Source organism: Arvicola amphibius, chromosome 3 (genome assembly GCF_903992535.2).
Source record: "Arvicola amphibius chromosome 3, mArvAmp1.2, whole genome shotgun sequence".
Classification (NCBI taxonomy): domain Eukaryota; kingdom Metazoa; phylum Chordata; class Mammalia; order Rodentia; family Cricetidae; genus Arvicola; species Arvicola amphibius.
The window spans coordinates 6,584,801-6,600,008 of NC_052049.1; the positions used below are offsets into that span (position 1 = coordinate 6,584,801).

Consider the following 15,208-nt stretch of genomic DNA (forward strand, 5'->3'; position numbering starts at 1 on the left):
CTACAGGTGGAGAAACTGAGAGTTACTTCTGGTTGATGTTTATAGGCTTTGCAGACATTGCTGTAGTAACCCAGTTCAGCAGGTGGTGTCCTTATGAGGAGAGCAAAGGAGACAGGTCTCAAGATTTATAAACTCAGTGGTTTGACTCACTTATGGACTAAGGGAACCTATACAAACCATGCCATACCTTCGGTTGCCTCATGGCAGAGAGCGGGGTTGTCTGGGTCTATTCCCCAGGGAAACAGCACTGATGATGTCATACCTTATGATAGAAGTGTGAGCCTTCATTTCAGAACTCCCATCTGCTTTTCTCAGAGTAGAAGTGATAAATGTTCTAGAGAATTTATAAAGAAACCAAGCTTTAGATCAACAGTCAGACCCGGACAGTGTTTCTGAAGCCAGTACATGGGGCTTCAAGAGAAGGAAGACTTGGAAGGATAACATCTGCTGTCCAAATGGGGATGGCAGGGGCCAGAAGTCATCCGTCTCTACAGTCACATGGAGGTCCTGTTTCACTTGTAGCCACAGCCTGGGGTCCTGCACCATTTTCTGCCTGCCAGTCCTCTCAAGAATCAGACATTCCCCATGGTTCAGTCCCTTGGCTTGTTCAGTGAGGGCTCATCAAGAGATAGGTTCAGTCTGGCTATTAGACTTTGTCCCTGCTTGTTCCCAGATGCACCCACTACCCTGCCACACATCAACTTTGCGCGCGCGCATATGTGTGTGTGTGTGTGTGTGTGTGTGTGTGTATGTCTCTCTGTGCGTGTGTGTGTCCCTAAGTCCCTAAATCAGTGAGAAGTTTAGCTGAGAGAAGCTAACATGCTCTGTTACCGAGGTCCATAGCATCCTCAAACACGGAAACAGTTGCAGTGAATATTTTTTTTCTCAGAAAGGCTGTACTGAAAATTAAAGGAACCTCCAGTCACTTAAAAAATAGGCATACTAGCCGGGCGGTGGTGGCGCACGCCTTTAATCCCAGCACTCGGGAGGCAGAGGCAGGCGGATCTCTGAGTTCAAAGCCAGCCTGGTCTACAAGAGCTAGTTCCAGGACAGGCTCTAGAAACTACAGGGAAACCCTGTCTCGAAAAACAAAACAAAACAAAACAAAAAAAAATAGGCATACTATCAGTACTCTGGAGTAGCTAGCTAATTCATTGCTATGAAACATTTAAGATAGAAACAATACAATACAGAATTTAAAAAAAAACTATGCAGCAGTGATTTGAATATGTCTTAAACGATAGAATGCAATCATCAACTTCTAATGCTCAGCCCAAAATGATTAAGCCGCTCTAGATGCCATAGCTACTAACCCAAACGTTAACTTCACATCTTAGAAGTGAACATTATTTAGTACTGAAAAGGTGTGTGGGGGATGTATTGGATGGTCTAATACACCAAGAAGGGGATTACATTCGTTTGTCAAGAAAGCAGGAAATCCAATGCCCCCGTGTTGCTGTTAACTGCCATCAGCTCTCCGTGGCTTTTCTCTCTGTGATTCTTCCAGGGACACACATTTCATGTTTTCCAATGAGTTATGAGGGAAAAATAATAATAATAATAATAATAATAATAATAAATAATAATAATAATAAAACATGCCTACCATGCTAATGTACAGAACCAGACTGTGCACTTACTTCCTAGCAAGACCATCAATGCCCGTGACTCTCCCTGCTTTGTCCATTTGGATTTGACTCCAATGTGGTGCCATCTGTCTGAAACATCTGTCATCTGCTGGCTACCAAAGTCAATTGTCACAGTGGGGAGCTTCTTCCACTTTCACGTGTATTTCTGCTGACCTGTGTTGTCTCACTCAAAACACTTATAAGTGGGCAAATTTTTGTAGGCCATATTACCCAAGCCTAAAATTAGAATATTCATAACCTGAGAAATAGGATCATAAACATTCAAGTGGGTGTAACCTTTGAACTGTCTGGAAGACTGAGGATGGTCATTAGCTTCAAGAAATCATTAGCCTCAAGTCCAAGGGTAATCATTAAATGCTAATGTCTGCCTAGCACTTCCAAGTCCAGAGTAGTCTACCCTCCAGCAGCTGCTGCATCTATAAGTAAGAATGTAGGAGACATCTATCACTTGTGAGACATTCTAGACTACATATTATTTTGATATCCAAATTATGACATTTAATATTTTTAAAAGTTTGTGTGTATAAGCAAATAGATTGAGAGTGGACAATGATGTCACATGGTTCACCACTGGGCCCTGTGCAGATCTCCTGGAGTCATGGCCAGTGAGAGACTCCACTAGGGATTGTGTCTCTCCTCTGTGGGAAACAGAATATTCCCGCTAGTCCCTTTTCAGGAAGAGCCTTCCTCCGAACCCACAGTTAACTGGAAGTGACAGCGGTGGAACACGGTTATGAGATTTCTTGGTGGACCATGGAGGAGATCTCAGGCCCACAGCTCCTGGGAGTCAGCCCTGCCTTGGTACATTTTCCATCGCCAATAATACTATGCCATGAACCACTTACGTTACCCAACCCCTCAAGATAAATAAATCAATAAGAGGTTCACCTGGATTTTTGGTTTGGGGTCAGTGTCAGGTACCTTACCGTGGCTTTTTTGATAGCAACATCCGGGAGCACTGCATCTCATAGTGAGGAAGAGGAAGAGTGCACACACCAGTCTCCTCTGCACTCTCTCCTTATGATGAACCCACCAGGGACCAATCATGAGGGCTATAATGAGATACCTTATCTCATCACCATCACCCTCCAAAGGTGGCGCCTCTAAATAACTTGAATACTGTAGTCAGTGAGGTTTCCAACAACTGGGGAGGAAGTTTCAACCCCAACAGAAGCCCAGGAATCCTGTACCAAAACCATCTCCAAAGCACAGCAAGCCCAGCTCTTGGAGCAAGAGGGCAAGTAAGGGATAGACAGTGCGGAGGGTGGGCAAATAGACAAAGACCGTCTGAGGGATGGAGCCGGTGAGGGTGCCATTTCCGAAACTGAGCAATGGTTTCCTCTACAGCACCAATAGCAAAATAATCAGAGACGAGTCTGGGAGGAAAGGAGACTGTGCAATGTCTTCAGAGTACTTAATTCTTGTTTTGTTTATTCTTTCAAAAGCTCTTGCTAATATTAGTATCACAATCACATCTTACAAGACATCTTATTAACTAGCATTGTTAAAGCAGGGGTTGTAATACAGTCAGAATCTGGCATCTGAATGGTACTGTTCACAAGAGCTGAGAACTGACCCATATGACAATTGACAGTAACCAAAGAGAATGTATTATAAATACAATACAGCAGAGGGTTAGTCATACATCAAGAAGAGTAAAATGACGTCATCTGCAGGTAAGCAGCTAGAACTAGAGATCACTGTGTTAGCCGAAATTAGCCAAACTCAGAAAGATGAAATGCCACATTTTCTCTCACATACAGAAATCAGATTGAAAAAAAAAGACTATATGAGAAAACGAAGGGAAAGAGGAGTAAGCAAAGGAGGATATTGAAGCAGATGTGATTACTTACACTATTTACATGTATGAAAATGCATGACACATGATACTCTGGTACAGAGAGAGAGAGAGAGAGAGAGAGAGAGAGAGAGAGAGAGAGAGAGAGAGTTTCCTAAGTCATCTTCCCAACAGAAAATGTATCTATGACATGGAGACCTTATGAGCCCCATTCACCCCTACTGATATTGCTGCATTAAGAAGACATGGGAAGTGGGATTGTCAAATTGTTACTATCAGTCAAAAGGACCCCCCTCAGACAGGAGTGCACAAATGCAAAATGAAAGGCCTTTGCAAGCCATTGTCTGTTGAAGATGTACAATTACAGGAAACAAAGAGCTCCTTCCTCCACCTCCTCGTCTTCATTCTCTTCCACCTCTTAAAATTCCACCTTCTCTGTCTACCAGCCTTCCTAACAGTTGTGCCACTAGGTTTTCTGCTCTTGGAGGAGGTGAACATTCTCACAAGGACAGAGAAGACCTGGCTGTCCTCAGCTTCCTTTCTGACCCTAAGAAGAAGAGTGGCTTTACTCTCTGTGACTTCAGCAAGCAAGACAGAAAAGATATTCTTGCAATCAAGACATACCCAGTCAACTCATTCAAGTCTGAGATGGTGTCTGAGTTTAGGCAACCAACATGAGATGTTAGTGTTCTGTTCTCCAGGCCTTGTAAGTCCAATCTTGTGCTTTTCTTCTCTTTAAACTTTTTACTTTGAGAAAAAATTATCGATTCATAAGCACTGCAGCAAGCCATCTAGAAAGGCCCTTGCTTCATTTGTCCTTCATCATCAGTGACATCATCTTACAAGATGGGACTTATACATCAGAACTGGGATATGAACCTTGACGTCATCCAACAACATATGTTGTGCTTTTATAATCAAATAACTTTATGGATGATAGCAGTCACAGTTACATAGAGCACAGACCCCAGGATCAGCCACAGTACCAACCGGAGAGTTCTCACCTTCAGCCAAGGAGAGTGGATGAGGGATGGTGGCAATCTGATGATCTAGTTAATTTTTAGCAAACCTAGCAGTAAGCCTCAGGCTGGATGATTAAGATGCTATTACATACACTTGAGAAGGATGCTTTGTTGGCTGAATGATGAGTGACAGGTATTGGCAAGTGACCGCATCGCCTTCTTGAAATGACTATGCTCTTGCACAATGACTGCACTTACAATGGACAATGAACATTTTTGCATTTTGTTTCAGCTTGGGATTTCCTAGAACTAAGATGACAGAGTGTAATGAGGGGTATATACCAATCATCAAACCGCAGAATAGAAAGGCTGTGCTTCCTAGGTGGAAGCCTTGGGTAGAGACCACAAGAGCCACCATATAGTGGGAGAAGTATAGGATCAAGAACGATAGAATGGACAATATCGCACTGATGTGGCCATGTCTGCAAGGCTCCCCGGTGCCCCTCATAGTCCTCATCTTCCAGCCGTGGCTGCACAGGGAGAAGATCAAGAGCAGAACAGCAACAATGAAGATGAATGACGGCAGTGTGAGTCCCAGGATGAAGACAGACAGGGGCATGGCAGGTATCGGTCTGACCTGAGTTGAATTTTTAGAAAAAAAACTTAAAAAGATTTGTTTGGGAACTGTTGAAGCCTCTCCACCAAGGGCCACAGTAGTAAAGGTTGCATAGAGCACAGATCCTAGGATCAGCCACGGAATCAACCTGGATATCCTCATCTTCAGCCACAAGAAGAGTGGGTGAGGGATGGTAGCAATCTTGGCACAATAGAAAACCCCAAGCCATGTGGCAAACCAAAGACCCAATTCATTTATAAAGAAGACAAAGGCAACGTTGTCGGTAAATATAGAGTGCTTTGCCAAACAGAATATACCCAGTTGTGCAAAAAAGATACACAACTGCAGAATGATCCGAGAGGTTGCCAGGCAAGAAAGAAGTAGATCCAGTGGGATCATTCTCCTCCGAGAGACCATGTCAATGGTGTTGACAACGATAATGAGGCCATTTGCCAGGATTCCAGTGAGCATTTGCACCATCATAACCAGAAAGAAGAAGAACGTATGACCTTCCAGCATTTTAAAGGGAAAAACCAATGACTTCTTAAAATACTGCAAAGAGTTCTGCACAGTCTCAGTCGTGTGTGATTTCTGCTTTCTTTCAATTGGACCAGAGCCCCCTTGGAGACGACGCTAACCAGGCAGGCAATGGAAGAGGAAAGTGGGACTCGTTTGTTTATACTGTTTCCTTCTCAACTCAAAGACAGCCAAATGAGAAAGAGATACTGTCGAAACAAATTATGTCTTCCTGATGGTTTTTGCATTTTTTAGGTCTGCTTAGGTGTCAAAGCTATCACAAGCAAATGGTGCAACCAGATCCCTTCAGGTGGCTAGTAGGAGCTCCTTCACAGCTAAACTTACTTATATTCTACTTAATGCTAATGAGGCATCCTCCAGCAACATAAAGACAAATCACTTCTGTCATAGTGATGCCATAGGGGTAGGAGTGTAAGATACCTTCACACTAGTTCTCCAGTCTGCAAAATCAGCCGTTCAGGACCACGGCAATGCTGTTAGATGATAAACCACAGACCATGAGACATGGGCTAACAGGTGTTTGGGAGACTGAGATGATGGTACCATGAGACGTGGGCTAACAGGTGCTAGGAAGACAGAGATGGTACCATGAGACATAGGCTAACAGGTGCTAGGAAGACGGAGATGGTACCATGAGACATGGGCTAACAGGTGCTAGGAAGATGGAGATGGTACCATGAGATGTGGGCTAACAGGTGCTAGGAAGACGGAGATGGTACCATGAGACATGGGCTAACAGGTGCTAGGAAGACGGAGACGGTACCATGAGACATGGGCTAACAGGTGCTAGGAAGATGGAGATGGCTCAGTTGGTAAAGTGCTTGCAGCACAAGTGTGGGGATCTGAATTCAATCTCCCCAGAAGTCACAGTTTTAAAAAAAGCCAGCTATGGTGATACATGCTCACCTGCCTTCCAGCATCAGGGAAGCAGAAGCAGGCAGATCTCTGCGCTCACTGATCAGTCTGCCTAGCAAAATCCTCAGTCTGATGATTTTCCAACCAAGCTATTTCAGCTGACACTAGCCAAGTCTTATAAAAAGCAAGGTGAACCACATCCTTGAGGAACAATACTCATGATTGAACTCTGATTTCACCACAAATGAATATGTTCAAACATGAACATACAACATACATACATACACACAAAGATCCACAGGAAAGTCCTCCAGCAGCAGTCGAAGGAGGCAGTCTGGGAGTGGACACTATCACACAGATCCATATTGGAGAATGATGATGACATAAGACTCATTGTTCTTCCTCTGTTGGAAGGAAACCCACCAAATGAAGTCACTTTTACTTTGCATTTTGGAGCCTAGGAAAGCAAAAATGGAGGAGCATCCATCTATGCCATAGTGAAGCCAAGAGCTCCAAAACCCTTATATTACCTGGACTTCCTTGTTCTCACTCAGGTTTCCTGCCGCTGTGCCTGGCACATCAATTGCAAACAGGGCTGATGTGCCCTATGCACCATGAGGCTCGTAACTCATTCAGTCGTTCATTTGTTCATTCCTCGCTTGGTTTGTGAAGGGGAACCAAACTCAACATAGCAGAGGGAGAGATCTCTGCCACTCTGCAAGGTCATGTCTAACTCTGGCTTCCAGGACAGCCGGTGTACAACACTGACAGGTCACTCTGTTCTAGCAGTGCCCTAGCATTGACAGCACGAGTCAGTCTCTGCTGTGTCTCCAGCACGGGTCACAAGGTTCGCTATTGCAAACTGGATCGCCGGAGTCCACAACAACCCAAGTGAGAAGAGGGAGGGAAGGTCAGAGTCCAGAACAACAGTAAACATCTCAGCACTGACAGGAAAGGGAACACACCGTCTTCCAACAACTCAACCACAGCCAACCCGATTGTCCTTTGCACTCCAGCAGCTATAGAGGCCGCTGCAGTCTCAGATAGTTCACTGCAACTGTTAGAGCCATCCTGAGAAACAGAGACAATAGAGCAAAACCACAATGCATAAGGCTTAAACCACAGTTTTTAATTATGTTTTTTTTGTCATTTTCTCTTCAACAAGCATAATGACTGTCAAAACTTGCTACCCCAGGACAAGTCTGGTCACCAACTTGTTTGAGACAGCCATGTTTTCTTGTGCTCATATGTATACAGATGTTCATATGTATGAAGGTGCACATATATGTACGTGTGCATGTGTGCAAAGGTGTGTTTGTGTGTAAAGGTACATAGGTGTGCAGATACATATATGTGTTGATACGTGTGTGTAAAGGTGTGTATATGTGTGCAGTTGCATATGTGTGCAGGTACATATATGTGCAGATGCATGTGCGTAAAGGCATGGATATGTGTGTGCCCTGGTACATATGTGTGCATGTTTGTATAGAAATCAGAAGTCAACCTTAAGTATGTTGTTTCTCAAGATTTCAGCCACCTTATTTTTTAAAACAGAGTCCCTCAATAGACTGAAAGTCACAGATTCTGCTAGACTAGACCACTAGTTTGCTCCAAAGACCCCCCCCTCCAATCTCCACCTCTCTGGTAATGGGGCTACATGTGTTTGCCGTCATGCTTAGCTGTATTTACCTGGGCTCTGGGGGATTAGAGTCAAGACCTCGCACTTGCAGGGCCAGCAGTTTACTACAACCTTAAAAGTGCATATGGTTACTTTATTAGTAGTTCTTGAGACTGATCCCAGGGTCTTGCTTTTCCTAGGCAAGGGTTTTACCACTGACCTACATCTCCAACCCTGGAACATCTTACACCAAGGGATGGTGGAATAAGAGTGTCTGTGAATGGCAGGTACAAACTGTGGGATTGCTACTAGAATGACCCATCCATCACTGGGAAGCTGCCTAGCAGAAAAGGCCCCCGAGGTCAGGCCTTCCAGTCTCTCTTAGGAGCCTACTGTGCCAATCAAGGCACCTATAAACCTTGGCTGCATTGTTGCAGTAGGTAAGAGCAAGCTAAATATTTTAATGATCAATGAAACAATCTAAAGCAAAGCTGCTCCTACGGAGACAGCCCCTTTGGGTCTTTTGAGGGGGGGGGGAGGTTCTTTTGGTGTAAAGAATACATTAGAGAATTCCTGGCGCTAAGATGAAAACCACGCACGTCTGGCTTCACCTGTCAGTCAGCGGCTCAAAATGCTGACAGTTTTACATGGACAAATGGCTTGGAACAGATGGAGCAGGACCCGACGCGGAGAATTCACATTATCATTACCCCGTATTACCCTGATTAAACGTGTTCACTCGCACTCAACTGTAATGAGCACTCATTAAAGGAGACAGCACTAAATATTCTTGAGGGAACTGACAGGCGGAAAAAGTTGCTTATTTATATTCAAATCGTTTAGCTGCTGGAAAAGAAGTGTGATGGTTTTCACATGCAGCTAGATTGACGCAGGCAGGCTTCTTAGCAGGTAAGGGCTGCAGCGACCCTCCTGCTCCCCAACCACACACAGACGTTTACTTTGATACAGTCATCATGAAAGTGAGCAGCAGTTTACTGCCCTTCCTGACACGGCGGGGTGCTTTACATTTCACCATCAGGGGGACAAGTCTCACTTTTAGAAACACGTGCATGGATTAACATTCCTGTACGTTTAATCATTTCTTTCAAATACGGGGAGTAACAGCTCCGCGGCAGTGCAAAGCAGGCGCCCTTCTGAATCTCCCTGGACCACGGCTCAGCTGTGTAAAGCTGTATGGAGTGTGTTCCACTAGAAACTCACGGCACTGTAGTTGGCAAACACCAGGCTCTTTCAGGCCAAGCCTCCTTTAAATCCATCATGTTCATTGCCCCACGTACATGGGCAGCTGATCTTTGGGACTAAACCGTTGTCTTTAATACGCAGGCCACTTCCAAATATGTGTCCCTTGTCTTGCATTTATCCCCCTTAAGGCATTTTTGGGGCTCCCCCATTCCATCCAATACTCTGAAGTTTATTCACACTCTAGCAAAGAGAGTAATGGAGGAACACAATACAGGTAAAGTCTTCCATGTGCAGAACTCAAGTCTCGACAAACCAGAATCCTTTATGAGCCACAGTGAGAAAACCAAAGCCAGACATGCTGCCCCTTGGGGTGGGGTGAGGAGAGAGTCTCACCTCCTCCTACTATAGCCTTCAGCTCTATCCCAAAGTCCTCTGTGGAATTCCAAGTCTCTGCTGCTGCTTCCCGCCACAGCTCCCTCCTCTCCTCCTCTTTTTAAAACTCCATCTCTTCCTCTCTTCCTCTCTCCTCTTCTTCCTTGTTTCTTCCTTCTGCCTTCTTTTTTTCCCACACCTCGATGCATGCTCATGATGTGGGGGGGAGGCACTATTCTAATCATAGGATATGGAGTGAAGAATAAAATGAAAGTCTCCATCGTCATGGAAATTGCACTGCAGTACGGAAGATGAGAATAAAAACGTGAAAAATAATTAAGAGCTCCAGGTGCTGTAGAAAGAAACATATTAGCACATGTGCTCAGGAAGGGGGTGTCAGGCAGGAAGATGATAAATGACTGAGATGGGAGGCCTGGGGATGAGCATTCCAGGCAGAGCAAGCAGGAGATAGAATTCCCAACACAAGAGTGTGGAGTCATCAAGAAATCCATGTTCAAACCCCTGCTTTCTCTGCAGAAGCACAGACAAGGGAAAGGACCCAAGAACAGGATGCTCCTATAGTGGACATGGCTTGATAATCAGAAACTTGAGTCACAGAAGCAACTTGAGTTCAACTTTAATGTGTAGAACTCATTGCAACATTTGATTGAAGGTATATATTGTACAGGAAGACCTATGCTCCAAACTGTAGTACGGTAGATAATGCCTTTAATCCTAGGAATGGGGAAGTGGAGCCTATATGAATGATGGTTAAGATTGGTTTATGTAAAAAGTCCCCAGCCAACCAGGCCTAGGTAATGCGACCTTGTCTAGAAGAATAGGGATAAGGACAGGAATAAGAGGAAGAGGATGAAGAAGAAGAAGAATAGAAGGAGGAAGAAAAGCCATTCATTTTGGAGAGCATACATAGAAGTCAGGAGAGGACAAAAAATCTGACGGCTGCATCAGATTCAGCAAGGGATATCACTAGCTTAAATAGGACTGCGGCTGACTACAAGGAAGAAGTAAGTGGATTGGGGATGTATTCTGAAGCTAGAAGCAATGAATCTATTTTGGCCTTGACAGGAGGAAGAAAAAAACAAGAAAAATCAAAAATCACTTCTGGGTCATTGGTATAAACACTGCTCCTGCTTGTTAAGACATGCAGGATTGGACGAAAGCTAAAATCAAGAGTGCCGCTGTGGACACGGCCCACGGGGATGCCTGTGAGGTTAGGAAGGTTACTAAGTCCTAAAAAGCAAGCCTGGTGTTTGTAGAGCACAGGACTGGAAAAATGCTGGCTTTCAGAACTGGCGAGCGTGAAGATGATCATTAGTCACGAGGCTAGATAAAGACTCTACAGGAAGGTTACTGAATGGAGATCTAAGCAACGTGACACTTTGGTGAATTCAGGTGACTAACTGTCCCCTCTCCTGCCAGCTCGCTAAAAGAAAGCACTGATGAAATAATACTTGCATGCCTGGTTGCAACCTTAGCAGCCAGGGACCCTAAGCTTGTTAGTCATGGCTGAGGTGGTTTGTTCTTTCATTTAAACTATTTGTCTCTTTATTTATAAAAAATATTGAGCTAAAGATTTTTGTTGGTGTTGAATTTGGTAAGTTCAATTATCCGTATTTTGCTGTACCTATCAAAAACTATTAATATTTGTAAGTTTTATCTATGTCAGGCCATTGCAAATTGCATGGGAATAAGATGTCATTTAGAAGAAGCACAGTGAAGACATCTAGGGACACAGGCTTTGAGGGCAAAGCTTAAATACTTACAATTGGACTAGTGTTTAAAATGCTAAGCAACAGAAAGCGAACATCAATTTGCCCTCCTGACAACTCTATGAAATCAATCTTCTCTCTGCTTTAGGTAGAATCAAATTGAGGCGCAGAAGCCGGGCGGTGGTGGCGCACGCCTTTAATCCCAGCACTCGGGAGGCAGAGGCAGGCGGATCTCTGTGAGTTCGAGACCAGCCTGGTCTACAAGAGCTAGTTCCAGGACAGGCTCCAAAGCCACAGAGAAACCCTGTCTCGAAAAACCAAAAAAAAAAAAATTGAGGCGCAGAGAGGTTTGGGGATCACCCTCAGTCATGCCAACAGTAACATCGCTAAGATGTAGAATGCAGTCTGAGTGCTTCATCACTAGGCTCAGGGAACACCCATCAATAGTGGAGACAGGAAAGCTGCAGCGTTTGCCTGGGCAGCACCTGCTCCTGTATTTGCCTGGCCTTTCTTTGGGAGAACCCCTTCTCCTTGTACTCTTTTGTCTATGGATCTGAATTTCAGGCTACCAGCTCTCTCTCTCTCTCTCTCTCTCTCTCTCTCTCTCTCTCTCTCTCTCTCTCTCTCAATTCAGCCATGTGTGGCAGTTAATACATTACTACATGTTCAGAAACGTCCATTCAGGAATCAACACGAGGCCAAAATTGTCTGTCTGAATTAATCCTCAAAGTTTAGATTGAGCAGTCTGATGAAGACAGCCCTATCTGCACTGGAGATGCTGGCAGCCATCTTGCCACCATGAGACAGTGCTAAGAGCCTGTCTGTGAATGGGTCCACCTCCCAGTCTGAACAACCAGGACTTGACCGGGTGCCGCTTAGGGCTCAGCTCTAGGCCAGCCCCTCATTTAATACTGGCCTTGACATTGAAACGAACTCATATATTAGCAGTCGTTACTGAGTTGAACCTGAGGTGGGTTTTTGCCATCTACTATAATGGCTGTGGGTTATATGGAAAAGCGGTGGTGTCCCTTTCAGGTCTCACATTTAAGAATTCGAGTCTGAAAAGTTATCTGCCTAAAGCCAACTATTTAGGAAACCACAGGCTCAACCCCGTGCTCTCGACATTAGAGTTGAGGGCTCCGGTCATTGAAGTTGGAGCTTTCTTTAACATATCACTAGAATAATTATTTTAAGATGAAGCAATGCAGAACCTTTGGGGGTCTTTATCCACTCACTTATCCCTTCTCCATCACATGCTCACTCTGGCATCTCAGATTGCATCATGCTATAAGAAATTTTTAAAGCATAGGGTTACCGTATGGGTATCCAAAGTTTAATTAATTCCCCACTAAATATAACACCCTTGGCATTGACTGGCTGCTCTTTATCTAGAAGCTATATGGTCAAATATATTTTAATACACATCTGTAAGCATGTTGGCTGCAACTGCTGGATTGAAACGTGGTTCGAGATGATGTGACTGCTGTCTTGAAACTCAGAGCATATCCGCCCTTATCATATCTCTCTTTTTATTCTAGAATTTATTTTCTTGCCTCACAAAGATGGGAATCCCGCCCGGAAGTAGTAGTGAAATGACCAGGCCCCAAGGTTTTATCCACAGAGGCCTCCATGAGTCTTGCTTCCTGGCTGCTCAAATCAGCCTTCCACTACTTTTGTCAAACCCTGGGAGGCCCAGAATGCTGCACTTTGCTTTGTTTCTCCAAAGCTGAGGAATAAGTTCTGTGGTTTCTTACTTCATGCAGTAGGAGTGACATTGAGAGTGGCCTTTGAGGCGTGACCTTTGCATGTACATGCACATGTGGTTAGCCACAGAGATGTTCTAGAAGGAGTCTTGCATGGCCAATAATGAACAAGATCAAGCATTTCGGCCTCTTAAAGGTGCTTGTGGTGGGATATTTGTACTGTCCAAACTTTGTGAGTTTTCTTGGATTGTAGAATATTATTTTATCTACTACATGCATTGGTTGTACCTATAAATTTCAGGTTGAAATCTGGTTCTCCCTGGGATGGTATATGGTGATGTGGGTATATAGAAAAGTGCATAGGATATTTGAGAAGAGCTAAGGCCTTTCCTACAGGAGAGAGAGGGGGGTTCCAAGCAAGCCCCTCTTCCTTATACCTTCCTTGAACTTCTGCTTATCTGCTAGGTAATAGCACTAAGTCTCTGTCAGATGTAGCCTTCTAATTTTTGACTTTCAAGCTTTAGAATAATGAACTCAACAAGCTTCTTTAAAAATTACCTGCTAACTGGAGTTTTGTTAATAAAGGATGACTTGGATACCACTTGTTTTGTATGCTTAGGCAGATGGGTAGTGAGAAAATCCATGACCAAATGCTGTGGAACAATGGTTTTGTACTTTGTAAAGATTTGTCACTTGTATTTTAATAAAACACTGATTGGCCAGTAGCCAGGCAGGATGTAGAGGGAGGGCTATGAGAACAGGAGACTTCTGGGAAGAGGAAAGAGTCAGTCTGCAGTCATCACCCAGTCTCAGAGGAAGCAAGATGAGAATGCCTTGCTGATAAAAGGTACCAAGCTACATGGTTAACATAGACAAGAATTATGGGCTAATTTAAGATGTAAGAAAGAGTTATAAGAAGCCTGAGCTAATAGGCCAACCAATTTATGATTAATGTAGACCTCTGTGTGTTTGTTTGTTTGGTGTGCTAGGTATTTGTATGACATAGGTGTGTCATGTCATAAAATTTCACTTCTCAGTTATTATAAGAAGTCTGGATATTGTCTTCTTTCAGTTAAATAGACAATAATAAGTGCGTGTGTTCTGAGAGTCTTTAAAAATGTTTATTAAATTTGTTCTTACTTTATACATATATAAAATTCAGTCTGGTGTAGATATCTTTGGTCTTTGCTGTCTCCAGAAACCACATGTAAGTCCATGATCCATGCTCCCATTGACTCTAAAGGGCAAGGAAGCAGCTTTTGCCATGGTATTGATGGCTGGAAACTCATAACTGAGAAAGAGGGACATAGAAGGCTCCTGTGACAACACCTACCCCCACAACAGCTCCCCAACAGTAACAGCCTAGACAGAGAGCCATTGAAGAGAACTCATAAAAACTGTGATAAGGATGCTGAGGTGTAGCTCTCCACAGTTGATGGTTCTGGCAGGGTACAGGTGGGGTAGCACTAAGTTTTCTCTAAGGGGCTAGCCACTTGGAGTTTGACTACTTTCCAGTGAGTATACGGGCAACACAAATTGAACTTGGTTTTGCTGTTGTTATTTTTTTTATATTTCTTCTTTTTTTCATGGGGAGGTCACTGGTGAAGGTATGTGGGAAGACTAGAAGGTGAGGATGCTTAGGATTCATGATGTCACATTCCCAAATAATCAGTGAAACTATTATGAAAAGAAAAAAGAAAAAAACAAGCTCAACAAGGAGCAAATGCACCCTCATGATGGAATACCCCTGCTGTCATCTCTCAGCTACTCCCCTGTGCCCCATCTTCTCACCACAATCTCCTTTCCCACATTCATGATCTTTCTTTGATGTTTTGTTTGGCTCCCAATTGTATTGATTTTGCTCTCTGACAGTCTCATATGTTATATAAGGTATTGTTGACCATACTCTCCATGACTGGCTCCTACCTTCCCCTATCATTACCAACCCCCTCCTCCATCCCCATCAGTCACTTTCTAAGATTTAGGACTATTGGCTTCATTTTGAAGCCACTTAGTTTGACCAGGGCCCTCGGCAAGAGCTCTTTATTTAAGCTTGGTAGGCTCCTCGGTGGGTATAAGACCAAAACTATAACTACTCCTCCCTAAAAATCCATCAGTAGCCAAGAGTTCAACACAGGGCAGCAGGGCCCTCTGAACTCCTTCTT

General features: G+C 43.9%; 1 protein-coding gene across 1 annotated transcript; it reads right to left on the minus strand.

The window, feature by feature from the left end:
- Positions 1-4,638: 4,638 nt before the first annotated feature.
- On the minus strand, positions 4,639-5,544 carry Tas2r1 (taste 2 receptor member 1). The gene has a single exon (XM_038321248.1). The coding sequence runs from the start codon at positions 5,542-5,544 to the stop codon at positions 4,639-4,641; it is 906 nt and encodes a 301-aa protein (XP_038177176.1).
- Between the last annotated feature and the right edge of the window lie 9,664 nt (positions 5,545-15,208).